The sequence below is a fragment of the Colossoma macropomum genome, unplaced genomic scaffold (assembly GCF_904425465.1).
Source record: "Colossoma macropomum unplaced genomic scaffold, Colossoma_macropomum, whole genome shotgun sequence".
NCBI lineage: Eukaryota > Metazoa > Chordata > Actinopteri > Characiformes > Serrasalmidae > Colossoma > Colossoma macropomum.
This window is the reverse complement of record NW_023494805.1, coordinates 41,580,023-41,601,307: the sequence shown is the minus strand read 5'-3', so window position 1 is coordinate 41,601,307 and position 21,285 is coordinate 41,580,023. Positions and strand designations below refer to the sequence as shown.

The 21,285-nt window shown below is 40.6% G+C and overlaps 1 protein-coding gene across 1 annotated transcript; it reads left to right on the top strand.

Annotated features, from left to right (window-relative positions):
- Positions 1 to 754: 754 nt before the first annotated feature.
- LOC118826271 (protein crumbs homolog 1-like) lies at positions 755 to 21,109 on the top strand. The gene is made up of 11 exons (XM_036597192.1): positions 755 to 910; positions 4,321 to 4,727; positions 6,616 to 6,946; positions 7,972 to 8,214; positions 10,581 to 11,131; positions 11,922 to 12,087; positions 14,813 to 15,009; positions 16,110 to 16,804; positions 18,719 to 18,760; positions 18,881 to 19,003; positions 20,675 to 21,109. The coding sequence occupies exons 1-11, from the start codon at positions 862 to 864 to the stop codon at positions 20,925 to 20,927; spliced, it is 3,057 nt and encodes a 1,018-aa protein (XP_036453085.1). The 5' UTR covers positions 755 to 861; the 3' UTR covers positions 20,928 to 21,109.
- The last annotated feature ends 176 nt before the right edge of the window (positions 21,110 to 21,285 follow it).

Below are 21,285 nucleotides of genomic sequence, written 5' to 3'. Positions count from 1 at the left end.
TCGCCATGACTACAACACAAATACAGACGTTTTATTTACTATCCAGAACCACCAGTGAAACTACACGAGTCTTCTGAGTTTATATGGAATGATGATGATGATAAACTGTGAAAAATTAAGTTTTCTTTGGGGTCTATTTTGCCTCAGCATGCATCCCTCCACCATGAGTGGATTTAAAAAAAAAAATCTTTACACCAAAACCTTCTCAGAGTGATTGTAAAACAGTGTCTCAGTCATCAAGCAGTGAATTCATAACCATTTCATGTAATAATAAAATAAAATCTGTGAGGGAGCTTTTAGAGGTGAACAGTTCTGACTCAGTAAGTTCCTCTAGAACGGAACGTTTCACACCAAACCACTCTGAATGACTTTCCAAACATCTTAACCATTAAATTATGCAGAAATGTTGGAAATGGTGCTCTTTTCCAGGGCTGTGAGTCTGTTAAGCCTGATGTATTGAGAGAGTCTCTGTAAACCGCCTTAAATACAGCAGCATTGTTTATGTTGGGCCTTGCTTGATTAACCGTGTGTCTAAATCAGTCTCCCTGCAGAAATAGCTCAGGCTCACTCAGAGTGCCTCGAGCAAGTTATGTAAGGCCAGACGGACGTTGGTGTGAAGTCTGTCTGGATAGCACGTGTGACGTCACGCGAATTAGCCAGTGGCCTGGGACCCGCGTGTTAGGTGTATAAGTGTATTAGCCTAATCCTGTGGATCTGCCTCGCACTGATCCCAGCATTACCTTAGCCAGCCCAGCACACAGACACTTGGATGAAGATGCACTGTGGACGTGTCCTGTTGTTGTTGATGGGTCTTCTCAGACATCTCCAGATTCACTCAGCTCGCCCACACTGACTGAGATCATGTCAAGGCTGAACGTGCTAGGTTGGACCATTCTGTTGCTTTCTGCAGGTAAAGACTTATTGCTTGAGTTCTCATTGGTTGCCTGTGTTACAGGGGTGATAGTTACTTTAAAAGGCCCATATGCTACATTTTCTTGTACTTTCTTTAGACTTAAACAGGCTATTTCTGTCACTGTGCCTTTAAAGGGGAATTCCACAACTTTTTAAAAATTCCGTGTAGGTTTACTGGTGGTTTTGGATAGTAAATTAAAAATGTCTATATTTGTGTTGTAGTCATGGTGACCCCTGGTTCCTATCACCACCACTGTAAGGAAATCTGAACCATTTCACACTAAAACACTCTGAATCACTCTGTTTACATCACAACCGCTGAGCTATGCAGAAATTTTGAAAAATTGGTGGAATTCCCCTTTACGCCTGATATATGTGAATGAGCTCTGTTCTGATAGGCTGCCTCAATTTAAAAAGCAGCCCAGACTGAAACACTCCTTATAACTTTGGTGTGGGCGGGGCTAACCTGCTGTAGTCTGAATAGATGGATATATGGAAATGTGCTGGTTTTTGTGACATCACAAAAGCAATGGATTCAAAATTGGCTGTTTTTTTAAGCTTAGTGTCATATATTGAACAGTACGTTTTAAAACTTTAGTAATGTTAACATACTGCATCAAAATCTTTCATTTACAGAAACGAAGAATTTTTGCATGATATGGGCCCTTTAAGTCAGCTAATAGCGATCAAACCACTGTCCGCACTGTCTTTAAAGGGGCATTTCGTCCTAAAACTTGCATTCCATCTCTCATTTGTTGTGTTATGCTATATTCTATAGTGAAGCCCTCAATTTCATCTGTTTGACACAACTCACACTTTTGTGTCCATTTTGTCCACCAGTATTCTCTAACTACAACACCCAGCATGCATTACGCTGATACATCATACAACCAACGTGAATCGGCCCGTTGCGTTAAACAAATGCACTGAGGCTAATAAATACAAATGTGATATTTGGCTTTCTAGTAGTAACATTTCTTCTGCATCAGCCAGCAAATGAAAATAACATCATTTCAAACCTATTCACACCAAAGTGCTTGTAGTTTTTCAAAAGCTCCTCCCACCTTTAAGATGCATCATCAGAAAGGGCTTTGCTAGTTTTTAATCCCGAAAATTTCACTCTAGAGGCTACTGGGGAACCGCTGTATGAGGCGAGTGGGAATGTTTACAACATTGGTTTAAATTTTAATTTTGGCTGGAGTGTCCCTTCAATGGTAATTTCATATTTGTTATATAAGACATTTAAAAAATGCCACATTGATTACAGTAACTGTAATGCATTGCAAGTAATGCTAGAAGAGGCGATGCTTTGAATTTACGGCCACCAGAGGGCGCTGTTTCACCCACATAGAGCGCCACTTTCAACAATGACGCGACTTAAGGGGAAATCCACCACTTTTTTCAAAATTTCTGCATAATTCAGTGTTTGAGACGTAAACAGAGAGATTCAGAGTGGTTCGGTGTGAAATGGTTCAGATCTCTTTACAGTGGTGGTGATAGGAACCAGGGGTCACCATGACTACAACACAGATATAGACATTTTATTTACTATCCAGAACCACCAGTAAACCTACACGAGTCTTCTGAGTTTATATGGAATGTTGATGATGGTAAAATAGTTTTAGGCCAAAATATTATCACAAAACTGTAATAAACCAACGCCTCAGTCATCAGGCAGTGAATTCATAACCATTTCATGTAATATCTTTATGTGAGGGAGCTTTTAGAGGTGGACGTCTGGTTCCTATCACCACCACTGTGAACAGTTCTGACTCTTGAACGGAGCATTTGACACCACACCACTCTGTTTACATCCTAACCGTTTAATTATGCAAAGTTCCCATTTAACGCTCGAAGAGGCAGTGTTTTGAATTTACGGCCACCAGAGGGCGCTGTTTCACCCACACAGAGCGACACATTGAATTATAACACGACTTTAAAACCTCAAAGCTACTCGGTGAAGGTTCCTGTTGTCCAGGAGTTGAGGTCCAGAGTCCAGCACGGTTTACTGATTTTTCTGATGTAACACACCAACTAAACTTGGCAGTTAACTGAAGAGCTGAATCAGTTGTGCTTGAGCAGGAAAATCACCAAACTGTTGGTGTTCCCAACCGTCCTTTAGTCATTTTTTGGAATTAGTTAAAAGATTACAAGTTCTCAAATTTACAAAGACTTTAAATGATCTAAAGAAGTCCTTAATAAAACCTGCTCTCCATAAAACCTGGAATGTTTAAAAATGTTTCATTCATAACCACCAGGGGGCACTGTTTCACCCACACAAGGCCACAACCCTTGTAAACACACTGATCATCCATAACATTAAAACCACCTCCTTGTTTCTACACTCACTGTCCACTTTATCAGCTCCACTGACCGTATAGTTTCACTCTGTAGTTCTACAGTTACAGACTGTAGTCCATCTGTTTCTCTGCATACTTTGTTACCATGTTCTTCAGTGGTCAGGACCCCCACAGGACCCCCACAGAGCAGGTACTATTTGGGTGGTGGCTCATTCTCCAGCAGCACTGCTGTGTCTGATCCACTCAGACCAGCGCAACACACACTAACACACCACCACTACATCAGTGTTACTGCAGTGCTGAGAATGATCCACCACCCAAATAGTACCTGCTCTGTGAGGGTCCATGGGGGTCCTGACCACTGAAGAACAGGGTAAAAGGGGGCTAACAAAGTATGCAGAGAAACAGATGGACTACAGTCTGTAACTGTAGAACTACAAAGTGCACCTATATAATAAGTGGAGCTGCTAAAATGGACGATGAGTGTAGAAACAATGAGGTGGTCATAATGTTATGCCTGATCGGTGTATTAGTATTATATATTATGTATTGGTGTCATAATTACCGAATAATTCGTACTAGTTTCTAAATACTTCTAATAATATATAGTATTATGTAATGATCTTAAGACCTGAAGTCCTAAAAAATAATTAATAATTAGGGTTTAACTATTTTTATTGTAATCATAAAATGCACTTTTCACCTGTTTTGGAGCTCCTTTTAATTTTTCTTCAATAAAGTTGATGAAATGTATTTGGATGCAAATATTTATGATTTATAAAAAGTAAGTAAGCATTTGTAAAAGTGTTTTGATTGTGTCTGAATGCTGTTTGTGTCAGTTGTACAGGATTGTTTGATAGGAAGAAAGCTGCAGTACGTTTTACCTCCGTCTTTGTGGAGAGGTGTGAACTGTTTTTCACAGCAGGGGGTCCTCAGCCCTCCCCTTTTACCCCTCATTGCTCCCTAGCAGCTTAACTCAGAGCCAACAGAGTCAACAGTGCCCTATTTCATCTGATAACGGAGTCGATTTCCATTCTGCCTGCAGAATGGCCACTAGGGGGCACTGCAGGCTCAGCTCTTTGGTGAAAACTCTCTTTTATCTTCACAGGTGTGTTCAGTGAAGAGGCCGCAGATGTGTGTGACACCAAACCGTGCCAGAATGATGGTGTGTGTGTGAGGCTGGGTGGAGATTACAGATGTCAGTGTTCCAATGAGCCCCAGGATGGGCACCTTTATGGTGGCCAAAATTGCACAGTGGCACTGCTGGGCTGTGAACGGCACCGGTGCCAAAACGGAGCCACCTGCTCTCCTTACCTCAGCAACGGACGCCACAGATACAGGTGCTCCTGCCCAGAGGGGTTCACAGGGACACGGTGCCAGACGTCCACCACTTTTTCTTTTGACAGGAGCGGCTTTCTTCACGTCCAGAACCCAATAGAGGACGGCTCGGTGACCCTGAACGTGACCCTGAGCTTCCGGACGGTCCAGAGCACAGCTACCCTGCTGCGGTGCCAGGTTTATGAGCATATAGAAAATAGCCAGGGCCCACCAGTAGGCCCAATGTTTTATACACATCTATAGCCTAAGAATAGCTCTGCCAGTTTGCACTGAAGTCCCTGTAGTTACTGGATAATAAGCCTTAGTGTGTAATAAACCTGTGATTTTAAGGGGTTAAAGGGTCCATATCATAAAAAAACAATGTGATGTGCTGTGTACACATGCTAAACTTCCTAAACATGCAGTTAAATCCCCAGTCCCTATACAGAAATGAGGCTGCAAAAACAGTACATTTTGAATTCATCATGGTTGTGACATCACATCGTAGAATACCAAATCATAAAATTGTAGAAAAACAAAGTTTGTACAAATGTTACAAATGTACTATGTAAGCATTCCTAAAGATCTAAGATATACTGTTCAATCCCCAGTGTATACAGTCTATATATGGTAACCAAACCACAAAAACAGCACTCTTTGAATTCATCATGGTTGTGACATCACATCATAGAATACCAAATCATAGAATCATAGAAAAACAAAGTTTGTACAAATGTTAAATGTACTGTGTAAACGTTCCTGAAGTTCTATAACATATGTTGAACATATGCCCATATGTTGGAACCAAACCACAAAAATAAAAAACACAGTTTGAATTCATCATGGTTGTGACATCACAGCATCAAATTATAGAAAACCAAATTTTGTGCAAATGTACTGTGTAATGGCTAAAGTTACTTTGCCAAAACATACAATCCCCGATCTACACAGTGCGTATATTGGAAAGAAAGCCCCCAAAACACCATGCTTTGAATTCGTCATGGTTGTGACATCACATCTTAGAATCATAGAATACCAAATCGTAGAAACATAGAAAAACAAAGTTTGTATGAATGTTACAAATGTACTGTGTGAACATTCCTGAAGTTTAAAATATACTCTTTAATCCCCAGTGTAAACTGTCCATACATGGGAACCAAACTACAAAACTAAAAAACAGGCTTTGAATTCGTCATGGTTGTGACATCACAGTATCAAACCTTAGAAAACCAAGATTTGTGCAAATGTACTGTAAACATCGTTAAAGTTCCAAAACATACCCAGTTTATACAGTTTGTTGCGTATGTTGAAAACAAAGCCCCAAAAGCACCACACTGCAAAAAATACTGTCTTGTCAAGTGAAATGATCTTAAATCTAGTCAATATATCTAATATTTCCCATTGTGGGAGGGTTGTGCACTTATTATAAGATTATCTAGCTCATATCAAACATTGTTTACTTGTTTTTCCACCATTTTATCAGGTAAAATTATCTCACTGTACTGGCTGATCATTTTGCACATTTCTTACAACAAGCACAATTGTCTGCCACCATAGGGAGATCATTTTACTTGATAAAATGACCGAAAAACAAGTAAACAATGTCTATAAATAAGGTAAATAACCTTAAATTAAGCTTTCAACTATCTCAACAGGAGAAATATTAGATTTATTGACTGTATTGAAGATCATTTTACTTGACAAGACACCATTTTTTGCAGTGCATGCTTTGAACTGCTCATGGTTGTGACATCACAACCATAATGAGTTCTACATGTGTTGTTTTTGCCCCTTCGTTTCCTTCGTGTCCTTCATATTCTCCCCCTACATATGACCGTCCGTTCAAACTGATTTATGAAAAAGGCACAAAACAGGGCAAATCAGCCAATCAGAAGCGAGGTTATTTACATATGTCAGTCTTAGAGGTACAGCAACATATACAGCTTGCTTGATTCTAAGGCATTAAAAGGGTTTGGAGAAAGAATCGGTACATAACACTATACAAACTATATAAAGTGGACCCTTTAAATAATACCTGCACTTCAAAAACAACTGTAGTGCTAATGAAACTGTTACTCTGTGCCAGGTGGACGAACAGTTTCTCTCGCTGGAGCTGCGGGACGGCCGACTACGGCACACCCTTCAAGTCCAGGATGTCCAGCTGGTCCTCCTGGAGCTGTCAAGGGACGTTTCAGACGGCTACTGGCACACAGTCCACGCCTTCCTGCACAGCAGCGGCCTGCTGGGGGTCAGTCTGCTCGAGCCGTCCTGCACTCCTGAGACCTGCCACAAGGAGGCGCTAGTGGAGGCAGTCGAGTCAAACTCCCTGGCGGAGCTGGGATCCGGCCTGGCTGAGGTCCAGAACCTCTATATCGGCGGGACGGGGGAACAGCAGCAGACCCATCACACTGGAGATGGTATCTGTTGCCCGCATTACAGTCTCTTAAAGGGGAACTCCACCAATTTTTCAAAATTTCTGTATAATTAAGTGAGATGTAAACAGAGTGGTTCAGAGTGGTTTGGTGTGAAATGTGGTGGTAATAGGAACCAGGGGTCACCATGACTACTACACAAACATAGACATTTTATTTGCTATCCAAAAACGCCCTGTATACATCCCTCCACCATAAATGGATTAAAAACACAGTTCTGGCCAAAAATATATCACAAATAATATCATAAAACAATGTCCCAGACATCAGCCAGCATATTTAAAAGAATTTCTTGCAATGATTGTGTGTGATGGAGCTTTTAAAGGCATTAAACTCTTCGGACGTCTGGTTCCTATCACCACCACTGTGAACAATTCTGACTAAGTTTCTCTAGAACAGATTGTTTCACACCAAACCACTCTGAACGACTCTGTTTACATCTTAACCATTAAATTATGCTGCAATTTTTGCAATATTGGTTCTGATGGATGCTTCTTAAATGCAGGTGATGAGCCAAGACATATTTGATATTTGCTTTTTCGGTTTGGCACTGGAGCTACAAAGATAATGTAGCTAACTAGTAATGGAAGCTTACATAACAATATTTCGTACAGTATCAGAATCAACATAAGCAAGTCAACTTGAATTAGGCATGCAGTTAGCCTGATGCTAATTGGTGTACATAAGCTTCCACTACTAAGAGACATAAGCAGCTGCTTAGGGCCATGTGGTCACCAGGGGGCCCTCTAATAGTTTCTAGGTTGCAAGTCTGTAAGTTAAACTGTAACTTATTAGAACTCCAACTGGCATCCGGTCATCAGAAATACACAATTAGCCAGTTATACATTTTTGACTTAGACAGTTTATGATAGTCATTGTTATTAGTTAGCCTCTAATTTAGGGGATTTAACTGTTTTTGGTGGTATTAAATATGTTCGTAGTCCAGTGGAGATGAAGACCTCGCTGCAATTTGAAAAACGAATGTAATTTAATTTAAAACTTTCATTCAGAACTTGCCGCGGACCGTGGAGCTGCTGCGTTTTTCCTGGGCTGCATGCGAGACGTACGGCTTCGTTCTCAGACGGTGGTCCCGGGTTCAGGGGTCAGGCAGGTGAACGTGAGTCTGGGGTGCAGTGAGAGAGACGCCTGCCTGGACGGTCCGTGTCAGAACAGGGGCAGGTGCATCAGCCTGGGGTGGAGAAAGCACACCTGCGAGTGCCATCGGCCGTACGAAGGAGACGACTGCTCAGAGGGTAACGCTCGATTTCTGAGTCAAGCAGGAACTTTTATTTCCAACAACAGTGCAGTAAACCTGGCCTCATATCAACAGGAAATACTGACTGGAGTAGAGATAAAAGTATCCTTCAAAAAACCTAAAGTAAAAGTGTTTTAGGCCTTTTTTTTAAATGTAAATGTTGCCAAATCTGAGTATAAAAGTTCTCAGGCCTTGGAAATTTAGCAAATGTAATTTAGGTAAAATTTGAGTATAAATGTTTGAAGTCTTAGCAAATTATCAAATTTAGCCAAGCAAAAAAAATTTTTTTTGTAAATTTAGCATATGTACCCTGGCAAGAACTTCAATAAATGTCTGAAGTTTTACCAACTTAGCAAACGTAGCCCAGCAGAAACCTGAATAAAGAGTCTCATATCTTATTAAGAAGTATCAGGTCCAAAAATGAATGCTTAGTTCAACCACACATCCAGCATCTGTCAGCACTGAAGGCACTGAAGTTTCATTAGGGTCTGTTTCCGATTTTGGGTCCTTTTGGTCTAAAATAAATTTCCAATGTTTCAAAGTGAGAGCAAGTGAACCAGTCCAGGAGCTGAAGCAACACAACCACTACAGCTGCTGTGTAACTCCAATTACTTGACACAGTTTGAGGCAAGTTTGTGATGACTTAGGAATGCAGTTAGTGTAATTACAGTACATGAGTTTTCAACATTAGCCTCATAGCCAAGCTTCAGACGCGAAACATGTCTTAGCTAAACATGTCTCAGCTGATCTACGGGAAAACTGTGAAAACTGTAGACATTAGTTTTTTTTTCGCTAAACTATTAAGTCAATTATGCAAGTAGCCTGAAAAAGCTGACCGCTCAGTTCATAAACAAAAATTAAAAATTAAAAAAACTACAGGCGTCTGTGTTGCTGCTTTCAAAACTAAGGACCACCTCAATCTAATGCCATCTAGATTTCAACATGGACAAGTTTAGTCGTGAGACAGAGCAGGGATTAAAGAGCTAAAGAAACCGAGGCATCGACACACACCTTCAGTACACACACACACGCAGGCACACCTGGGCCATGGATTAAAGAAACGTGGGATTAAGTAACTCATTTAGATTTGCGTGAACTTTATATAAGAGTCCTTTTGAAAACAAACCAATGAACTCCTGCTAATGTTTCAATGTAAATATTGTGTCCAAGTGACAAATTCAGCTAATTTATTATTGTTTAATTAAAACTAACCTCTCTCTGATTTTATCTACGTCATTTTGTAGTGTTTGAACTCATTTATTATCTACTATGACTTAATCAGTATCTACTGAAAATAGCTCCATAACTACCATGAATTATTAAGTATCTGCTGTGAAATATTCAGCATTTACTATGAATTATTTGGTATCTACTATGAATTATTCAATATCTGCTTTGACGTATTTAGCATTTATGATGAATGATTCAGTATTTACTATGAATTATTCAGTATTTACTATGAATTATTCAGTATTTACTATAAATTATTCAGTATCTGCTTTGACATTTAGTATTTACTATGAATTATTCAGTATTAATAATTAATTATTCAGTATGTAGTATGAATTACTGAGTATCTGCCTTGGCTTATTTAATATTTATAATGAATTATTCAGTATCTACCTTGACTTATTCAATATTCACTATGAAATACTCAGTATCAGTATCTACTATGACTTGCTGAATGTCTGCTATGAAATATTTAGTATCAGTATCTAGTATGAATTATTCAGTAACTACTATGAGTTATTCAGTATCAGTGTGTACTATTAATTATTATTCCGTGTCTATGAAATATTCAGTCTCACTATCTTGTACTAATAATTGAGCATCTACTATGAATTATTGAGTATCAGCTTTGACTTATTCAGTATTTACTATGAATTATTCAGTATCAGTATGTATTATGGATTATACAATATCTAGTATGAATTATTCAGTAACTATATTAATTATTCAGTGTCAGTATCTGGTATGAATTATTACATTCTATGAACTATCCAGCATCTACTATGGATTCTTATGTAAGTACTATGAATTATTCAGTTACTAATATTAATCCAATGGTATCAGAATGTAGTATGAATTAATCATTACATTCTATGAGTTATTCAGTGTCTACTATAGATTATTCTGTAAGTACTATTAATTGTTCAGTTATTAAAATTAATCCAATGGTATCAGAATCTAGTATGAATTAATCATTACGTTCTATGAGTTGTTCAGTAAGCACCATTCTTTATTCAGTATCTACTATGAACCCATCAGTACTCTGTAGTTGTGAGGAACTGAAGTGTGGACCTACAGTCAGACCCCTAGAGTTCTTGGGGTCCGGTGACAGTGTCTGTGTTCATTTCTCTGCAGAGTACATCGCCGCTCGCTTCGGAAATGAGGACTTGGAGAGCTACGCTGTCTTCTCTGTGCCGGATGAGCCTGGAGACTCCTTCACTGTGTCCATGTTCGTGCGCACTCGTCGGCCGCAGGGTTTGCTCCTCGTCCTCTCCAACAGCACCAGCCAGTACCTTCGCCTGTGGCTGGAGGACAGAAAGGTCAAAGTTCAAATCAACAACTTCGAAAGCCTGCTGGGCCAGGACATCATTAATGATGGCCACTTCCATCTGGTCAGCGTGTTCCTGGAGCCGGGGAAGCTGAGCCTCGCTCAGTCGGCCAAACCCCAGGGCAGCGTGGCCATCCGGAGGCTGGTGGTGCAGGCCGGAGATACGGTTCATGTGGGAGGCTTGCCAGACCGCAAAGCCTCTTTGGCCTTTGGGGGGTATTTTAAGGGCTGCGTCCAGGACCTGCGGCTGGGCTTCAGGCGCCTGCAGTTTTACCCCATCAACACCACGGTCAGCTCCTACAGCCCGGAGAACATGGTGGAGGTCACCCGTGGCTGCACTGGAGATAACTCCTGCAGTGTAAGCCACCTAGTTACGCAACTCAGTCACAACACACTAAAACCCAGTGCTATTCTCAGAGTCTCAGAGCATGAGGCTACTTAACATATGCAGAATGTCTCCTAATTGTGTATATATATATATATATATATATATATGTATACACCGAAAGTCCACTTTATTAAGTCAATCTCCTTGTTTCTACACTTGTTTCTACTGTCCACTTTATCAGCTACACTGACCATATAGTTTCACTCTGTAGTTCTACAGTTATAGACTGTAGTCCATCTGTTTCTCTGCATACTTTGTCACCCTGTTCTTCAGTGGTCAGGACCCCCACAGGACCCCCACAGAGCAGGCACTATTTGGGTGGGGGGTCATTCTCAGCACTGCGTTAACACTGACGTGGTGGTGCTGCTCTGAGTGGATCAGACACAGCAGTGCTGCTGGGGTTTGTAAACACCTCAGTGTTGCTGCTGGACTGAGAAACAAAAACATCCAGCCAGCAGCGTCCTGTGGGCAGCGTCCTGTAGGCAGCGTCCTGTGGGCAACGTCCTGTGACCACTGATGAAGGACTAGAGGATGACGAACACAAACTGTGCAGCAGCAGATGAGCTATCGTCTCTGACTTTACATCTACAAGGTGGACTGACAAGGTAGGAGTGTCTAATAGAGTGGACAGTGAGTGGACACAGTGTTTAAAACTCCAGCAGCACTGCTGTGAGTGTTCATCCCTCAAAAGAACTCAGTATCTAGATGCCACCAGGCCGTATGTGGAGCTGAGATCGATCCTGTCCTGTTGTCTTTGCAGAAAAACCCGTGTCTGAACGGCGGAGTGTGCTACTCCATGTGGGACGACTTCACCTGCAGCTGCCCTCCCAACACAGCAGGGCGGCGCTGTGAGCGGGTGAAGTGGTGTGATCTGTCTCCCTGTCCCTCCACCGCGGCCTGTCAGACACACAGCCAGGGCTTTGAGTGTGAGTGTGACTCGAGACTTTATTCCTGGCCAGAATTCTCTCTCTGGACTAAACTGGACTATATAGAACCTATTTGAAAAGCGTTCTGTGTAGCACCAAAAAGGGTTCTGCTATTGTTACGATGTTAAGCTTGTTACAATAGAAGAACCCTTTTTGGTGCTATATGGAACCCTTTTCAAAAAGGCTCTATATAGAACCATATACAACACATTCTCCATCAATCTGAAGAACCTTTCCACAATGCAAAGAAGCCTTTAATCATGCAAAGGGTTCTTCGAGTGCTCATGGTTCTATATGGAACTATTTTCTTTACCAAAGAACCCTTGAAGAACCATCTGTTTTAAGAATGTAAAGCAGTTTCTTACGCTGAAGCTATGAGGAGTTTTTCAGCTGGGATTGCTTTTTGAATGAGACACAATACAGGGCAACCAATCAGAACAGAGCTCATTTACATATATCAGTCTTAAAGGCAGAAAAAAGTACATTTTTCGTTCATCAAGGTACAAACAATGTAAATGTTTCCTCAAAGCTCCAACAGTGGTTTTAAGGTCTGATTGTGAACCTTAAATAAGTTTTAGGTACAGTTTAGTACCTTTTTGAGAGTGTAACAAAAACAGCCTTTTTAAAGCAGCACTATTTAAGATCTGGAGATTTGGAGACCCCTCTGGTGGAAATATGTAATTGCATGCAACATGCAGAGGAGCATTTTGCATTTGAGGCCTAAACACTGAGTCCGATCTTCTTTCTGAGCCTTTGCTTCTGACACTAATACATAAAGACGTACGACATTGTCTGAAAACTCCCACAAAATGCCTCACAGCAGTGCACACTTATCGTATTTTAGTGGGTTCTTTTTTCTCCATACTCAGTAATGCTACATCTTTCAGTTTTAACAAAAAATATTACACAGTGCTGCTTTAATTGACAAATCATGATTGACACACCTCACAGCCAACCATAATCATCTCTAAACATTCCTCCATCAAGCAAAGGAGGAACTTTGACAGAGCCCCCCAAAATACTGATGGGTATTCCAGCTCTTTTCAGTGAGTCAGAACGATCAGCTTGGCGCATGAAGAGCTGACTCTTTGGCCCAAAGGGCTCCTAATTCAGTGGCAATTTTCTCCCTAAATTGAGGAGTTCTAGGGCTTAGAATGCGTTTTCTTTGGGGACTATTTTGCCCCACGACACCCTGCAACAACTTTCAGTGAGGGAGCTTTTAGAGCTGGACGCCTGGTTCCTATCACCAACACTGTGAACAGAGCATTTCACTTCTTAACCTTTTTAATTATGCAGAACTGAAAAATGGGTGGAATGGCCCTTTAATGACAGATTGTAATGCGTCATCTACAGTCAGTTTGATTACATAAATCTTTTGTGATTATTACATCTTGCTATAGAACTACTCAGGATTTGTGGGAGCCGGGGATTATCTCGTGTTGGATTAACCTCAGCGTGTCTGTCTGTGTGCTGAACTCAGTCTAACATACGGGAAAAAATAAAACAGACATTTTTGGCCTCATTTTATGTTAATGTGACTAGGGTGCCCTAACTTTTGCATATAACTGCATGATAACCATTTTTCTAATATTGTGGCCATAAATTCCCAATGATTAATTGGCTTAGTGGCCCTTTTTGCCAGTGCACATTCTTATACCACCCCAGGCCCCACTTTTGGATATGTCAGTGTCATATTTCAGGATGAAAAGCAAAATTATTTTCTGCATTAAAAGGGAAACTCCACCAAATTTGTAAAATTGCTGCATAATTCAGTGTAAACGGTCATTCAGAGTGGTTTGGTCCTATATGGATAAAAAATATATCCCAAATGTATTTATCAAATATATTTTTGCACTGTATGAAAATGGCCAAAAATATATTTGTTAAGTATATTTTTAAAATGTATTTATTTGTACTTGTTATTATGCATTTTTTCAGTTGTATGTAGTTTTAACAAAGATTACAGATACAACTACATATACAGTAGCTGAATGAACAATGCTGACTTCTGTGATCTGCATTGTACTTTACATTAACCATGTACGTCTGCAGTGAGACTCTCACACACAATGTATTTCAAATAAACAAGATATCAGATCATAACTGCATTTTCACAGAGGATCAATACCCACAACACTCGCTTCTGTCCTGTTAAAGGATCATTTGATCATATTTACAATTAAGACACTGGAATACAAATTCATTTCTAAAGGTATCAGACAGTGAAGAGCATCAGACAGGATTTTGTTTTTTATACATTTTCAAATATATTTGATAGATAAATTTACATACATTTATTTCTGTATGGTACATTTCTATGTGTGATATTTCCCCATACATTTTAAAATAAGTGTATATTAAAATATGTTTAGTTAACATGGCAATATGTTCTGAAATACATTTTAGTGTTCAGTTTGAACTGCAATGTATTTGAAATGTATTTCAAACATATAAAAATAAATGTACATATTTGTTTTTTTTCATATGGGGTGTTAAATGATTCATTGTAGGGACTTAATGACACAATGGTGTCTTTACAGTGGTAAAGGAGTGGGACCTCCTCTCTTAACTCTGTGAGACCTGAGCCTAAAAATGACTAGATGAGCATCTGTGCTGGACTGAAGCCCCCAAGATCAGAACTGGACACCCTGTGTTACACCTGCTTTAGAGTGCTGCAGTAAATCAGTCTGGGGAAGCATGACTGAATGTCCTGTCTGCTTCACAGGTGCTACAAACGCTACCCTCCGTGACGGCAGCCCCGTAATCACTCACAGAGGCAACGGGAAAATCCGGCGGTTCCTCCATAGTGTCTCCCTGAGTTTCCGCACAAGGAAGCCTAACGCCACCCTGCTCCACGCAGAGCGGGAGTCTGAGTTCATCACCGTCTCCCTCCAGGACGGACTCCTGGTTCTGGAGCTGCAGGTTGTAGCACATGACCTTGTTATATAAATTCATGCATGAATATTAACAGGATTTGCCATTGGAAAAGAAAAAGTTACTGTTTTCTAAATCTTCATATGGATCTTCCTACCAAACTGGTTTAAAGTCAGAGCTGAAACGCATTTCGGACTTTTAACTCATTTGGAATTTGGACTAAAATCCTTTTGCTTTGAGTGACCATGTACCTTATTTATGTTTATTTAATTAAAACGAATTATTGAACATTCCATTTTGTCAATACCAAAACAATCATAACTCTACCTAAGACTACCGAATGTTTCAGGAGTGACAAGTTTAGCTCATTTTGAACTGAACTCAAAAATGCAGCCAGACTAGCAAACACAGCTTTGAACAGCTGCGCACACATAAAATCATCCTATTTTTATTAAAACACAAAAGTTTACTTAACTGCACAAAATCTGTGTTTCGTAGTGACAATTCTTAACATTTCACACTGATTTTCACACTTTTGGGACACATTTACTTCAAAACAGTGGGATCTAACTGCTCGCCATGTGGCCATGAGACACAGGGATGCAGCCTCACTTCCTGCTCTAAAATGCAGGGGTGTGGCTAAAATAGGGGCCCCGCCCCCTGATTAAATTTCTGTGTTTCGGTGGTGACATGAGCACATCATTTTTTGAATTTTGAAGGTTTTTTAATTCAAAAACTAAACTCATGATCAATGTAAACGTTTCACCTTCACCTTAAAAAAAATAAAAATTTATTAAAAATATCCAAAAAGATGTTATTATTAGATAATATTGGTAAAAGTATTATTTCCACAAGTGTAATTTTAGGTGTTGGGGTTTGGGACAGACACCTCTCAATAGAAAGTAATTATGATTTTGTATATATGTAGCTTGTATATATTGTATATATTTGTATGCATTACTATCAGCTTTGGATTTAAATAGATTAAGGACAAAATTCAGGCTTCTTCATCTATAACCACTATTACTACTGTCCTTGTTGTGTCTTACTTATACTACCAAGAATTGGCATCTGTTCATTTTAAGCAGGATTTTTTTCTATATCGTTTACACAAATGTAAATTTGAATGGCTTCTCCTTGAGCTGCAGGTCAGAGAGAGCGCCCCCTTGCTGCGAGTGCAGAGCCAGACTGCAGTGAGCGATGGACAGTGGCACAGCGCCGTCCTGAGCATGGACAATCCAGCTCTGGAGAGCTCCACCTGGACTATGGTTCTGGACCAGGAGAAGGCCTCAGTATCCTCTGTAGCTTCTGGAGATCTGGACTTTCTGAGAGAAGACGTGGACATCCTGCTGGGCGGTTCGGGCCCTTGGGCGAATCTGGAGGGGTGCTTGGGTTTGGTGGAGATTGGCAGCCTTTCACTGCCTTTCTACAGCCAGACTGAGCTCAACCTGCCCAGGCCTCAGGAAGAGCAGTTTCTGAGGACTTCTGGAAGTCCAAGCTTCGGTTGCCAGGGATCCAGAGTATGTGACCCCAACCCATGCCAGAACGGAGGCGAATGCCAGGACCTCTTTGACCTGTTCCAGTGCCGGTGCCCATCTCTTTGGACCGGCCAGACGTGCGAGAACACTGCCGCCTGCCTCTCGAACCCTTGCATCCACGGGTCCTGCAGTGTGGTCCCTGAGGGTTACAAGTGCTTGTGTGAGTCGGGATACACTGGTCAGCGCTGTGAGGAAGAGGTGGACATGTGCGCGGGACACAAGTGCAGCAATGGAGGCACCTGTCTCAGAGGGCTCAAACAATATGCCTGCCTCTGCCCAAGAAACACAACTGGACCTCACTGCAAGTGAGTGGGACCTCCTTTCTTAACTCTGTCAGACCTAAGTGGCCATGTAGGTACAGTACGGCCCAACCCCACTTATTTTCACCCCTCGTTTTCAATTGTGACCTTGCCCCCTAGAACTGAGTTAGAAGAGGTAGTGGTTGAAATCTTCCCTCTGAAATGGGACCCTCAAATAAAAAGAGCATCACTTCATTAACAGCTACTGGCGCTGCTCTGTAGGCGACCCTGCCAGTCTGCAGTGACAGCAGAGGAGGGTAAAGTTCAGCTCCTCACTGCTGGGCTTTAGTTACATTTAGGGAATCATATGCCTTCAAAGAGGGGGGCAATTATTTATTATCACCCTCCCCCAATTCTTCAGTTATACAAAGCTGAAGCCAGGTTATCTGCTGCTTCATTTAAGGTGGAACGGGAAACTTAGCTAGCTACCAAGACATGCTTGTTATGAAGAAAATGACCATAATACTTTACATTTGTGGGTTTCTTTGGTCTCTCTCTCAGCCATCTTGCCAGTTTTCTGTTTTTCTCATATCACTCTGTTTGGAGTCTCTGAAAAACCTCAGTTTGGAGGGTCATGTAGCCCCAACACTTCGCTCTACCCCTATCTTAATAAGACTCGGGACACCCTGCCCCTAGACGTGAACGCGTAAAGGGCTAAGTGGTAGGTCCGAGGGGTGAAATGGGATTGGGCCTAAATCTTTTGACGGCAACTTGGATGTATCTGTGCAAAATAGCCCACAGGATTCGAGGGGTCCTGTGTTAACTGGCTTCTAATTCACTCACCAGTGGTGCTGATGCTTCAATAGATACAAAACCTGGCCTTAGTTGCTAGGTTATGAAGGAGTAACTGGGTGAACCAGTCTGCTACAGCACCACCCTGAGGCAGAGCAGTGCTGCAGCTCTAGTTACTTAAGAACAGCAAAGACAGAAGCTGATTGTGGGTGAAGCAGATAAACAATGAGCTGCATTTGTAGTTGAGCGTCTATTTTACCCTAACGGTCAGCATAGTATCATAATAGGTCAGAATTTTGATTTTGAGATATTCCAGGGGTCCAAACAGTTAATTAGGAGGACCCTCAGGCCCCCCTGTATTTCGCACCTTGGATGTATCACACAGTCTCAGATTTATGTTCTCTGATTTATCACAAGCTTTTCAGTGATACCACTTATTTACACAAATATTCGATATAAAATATAAAAAAATAGTATGCAAAATAAATATAATTAACTAGTACTTACACTTTTACTGCAAAAAATGTGGATTGCATAATAGTGGTCAATCAGTAAAGATGTACACTGCAAAGAAAATGATATCTCAGCAAGTAAAAACAATCAAATCTGATCAATATATTTATTTTTTTATCATTTTGAGAATGTTGTATACCAATTATGAGATTACTCCTTCTTTATAAGCTATATATGGTTATTTTTATAGCTCATAAAGTGGCCTTTTAGATCATTTTAGATAACTCTATCCAGTGAAACTGTCTTATTCCTCTGGTAGATAATTTTACTTGCTTTGAGAAATAATTCAGGTAACTTTTTTCTTTTTTTTTAGAAGCAAACATATTCTCCATTAGAAAAAGGCACTTTCTGTAGATAAAAATGCTTAATCAAAAGTAAAATGTCTAGAAATAGACGAATAGTCTTACAATATTCTTACAACCACCTCATAATGAGAAATATTCAATTTTATTAACGGCATTTTCAATGTTTCCACTTGCCAAGATATCATTTTCTGCAGGGCAGTGTTGATTGATCCTTAGAATTGAATGCAGAATCACTCAGGAAGATCAGCTTCTCTGGATCTGATGTGAAATGGTGGGAAAGTTATTGAAGAGGGCTTGTTTGGTCTTACAGGGCTAAAAGAAAAGCTTGTTGTTTTGAGGTTACATGACCTTTTTTTAATGTTTATTTCAGAGAAAGAGTTCCAGAACTCCCCTGGTACATCGACAGGATCCCGTGAGTGGCACATTTAGCAACTTTCATCGACATTTCCCATCAATATTTCCACATTAATCTGAACAGAATGGAGAAACGTCTGTTTGCTGTATTGATATAGGCTATTATCTCCTCCTCTAGGTATCCTAAGTTGCCGGTCTCCGTCTGCGGGAACGAGAGGTGGAATTACAGCTGCTTTAATGGTGGGAACTGCTCGACTTTGGAGGACACATGTGACTGTCTGCCTGGTTTCACTGGACAGTGGTAAGAATGGCCAATGCTCAAAATAACAATAATAAACTGACATTCTTTGTTCGGGGTAATCGGGGGGGATTCCCGGGGGGATCTGTAGCAATTTAAGGGGTAAACCAGCAGCCCCCACCAACATCTACAGCCCTGGTTTGCTGATTGTAACTCATACAGTGGACAGAGATCAGATAAGCCTTATTCTTATTTAGCGTTCCACCTTAAATGATGTAGCACTAACATTCAGATGCCTGTTTGGGCTGCACTATTTAAGGTGGAGCAGCAATTCCCAAAGGAAGCTAACATCAGCCTCGAGAGATCATCAGATTAAGGTGGTTCTTCGAGTGTTCTTCAGTAAAGAAAATGGTTCCATATAGAACCATGGAGAATGTTTTTTAAAATGGGCTCTTCTGTTGTTACAAGCTTGACCTCGTAACAATAGAAGAACTCTTCTGGGTGCTATACAGAACCATTTTCAAAAAGGTTCTAAATAGAACCATGTGCAGCACATGTACAGTGATCCAAAGAACGCTTTGCATGCTTAAAGTTTTCTTTGCATGATTAAAAGGTTCTTCAAACTGAGGAATGTGTTGTATATGGTTTTACATAGAACCTTTTTTACAAAGGGGTCTTCTATTGTTACAAGCTCATATCATAACAACAGTAGAACCCTTTTTGGTGCTAAATAGAACCCTCTTCAAAAAGGCTCTATATAGAACCATCTTCAGCGCATTCTTCATCAGTTTGAAGAACCCTTTAATCATGCAAAGAACCCTTTAATCATGCAAAGGGTTCTTTGAGTATTCATGGTTCTATATGGAACCATTTTCTTTACTGAAGAACCCTCGAAGAACCTGCATGATTCTGCATGAAGTCTGCATGATTAAAGGGTTCTTTGCATCATGAAAGGGTTCTCCAAACTGATGGACAATATGTTGTATATGGTTCTATATAGAACCTTTTTGAAAAGGTTTCTTCTATTGTTACAAGCTCATATCATGACAACAGCAGAACTCTTTTTGGTGCTACATAGAACCCTTTTCAAAAAGGTTCTATACAGAACACATTCTCCATCAGTTTGAAAAACACTTTCATGATTCAAAGAAACCTTTAATCATGCAAATGGTTCTTTGATTGTTCATGGTTCTATATGGAACCATTTTGTTTACTAAAGAACCCTTGAAGAACCCTTTTTTAAGAGTGTAGTTAAAGGGAATATTGACTGTTAAGACTTAAAACAGTGTACATGTCCAGCACTATTAAAATATGACATACAAACCAAATGGAAATGATTTGTTTATTATACAATAATTACAAATCAGCAAAATTTGTCTATTGGTAGGACACTAATGTTGCACTGTGATGATGTCATATCTTCTACCTCTACGTCTTCCTCCTGCTGTGGCAGAAACGTTGACAGGACATTAATTTAAGTTACTTAATATAATTTGCAGCATGATTTTGACACATTTAAGAAACAGACTTTAGTCAGCTTTTTAAAGTCCCACTTTGGCCCTGACACTGTATAAACTTAATCTAAACTTTATGCTGCAGTTTCTCTTCAGCTTGAGCACTTGCTCAAATAATAAGCCAACTAGCAGTTGAGCAGCTGAATGTAGGAAGATGGTGCTTGATAAAAGAGCTAGAGCCCCTCGTGTGAAGCCACTGCTGAGACATCCTGTTCCGTAGGTGTGAGATGGAGCTGGACGAGTGCGCCTCCAACCCCTGTCTGAACGGAGGCTACTGCCGGAACCTCATCAACAAGTTCCAGTGCATGTGTGAGATGAGCTTCGCAGGAGAACACTGTCAGATCGACGTCAGCGACTTCTACCTCTACGTCTTCCTGCTGCTGTGGCAGAACATCTTCCAGCTGCTGTCCTACCTCATCCTCCGCCTGGACGACGACCCGGAGATCGAGTGGAACGCTGCAAATGACGAGTAGACCTGAGAGCCCAAACTACAGGACTGAGGCTGGAGAATGTGGGCCCTAATATGTGTGTCTTGGGGTGGTCAAGTGGTCATTGTAAAATACAGGGATGTCTTGAATAGAAGTACACTCTTAAAAAAGATGGTTCTTCAAAGGTTCTTTAGTAAAGACAGTGGTTCTATATAGAACCATCAGCACTCAAAGAACTCTTTGCATGCTTATAAGTTTCTTTGCATCACGAAATGGTTCTTCAGATGGATTCAGAATGTGTTGTATACAGTGCTATATAGAACCTTTTTGAAAAGGGTTCTTTTATTGTTACAAGTTTGACATTGTCGCAGTAGAAGAACCCATTTTAGCACTATATTGAACC

Excerpts from the sequence above, each read along its gene's own strand:
- LOC118826271 (XM_036597192.1), top strand. The coding sequence starts at position 862 with ATGTCAAGGCTGAACGTGCTAGGTTGGACCATTCTGTTGCTTTCTGCA. Across the intron at positions 6,947-7,971 it reads GACCCATCACACTGGAGATG|AACTTGCCGCGGACCGTGGA; the intron begins GTATCTGTTGCC and ends ACTTTCATTCAG. Across the intron at positions 8,215-10,580 it reads AGGAGACGACTGCTCAGAGG|AGTACATCGCCGCTCGCTTC; the intron begins GTAACGCTCGAT and ends ATTTCTCTGCAG.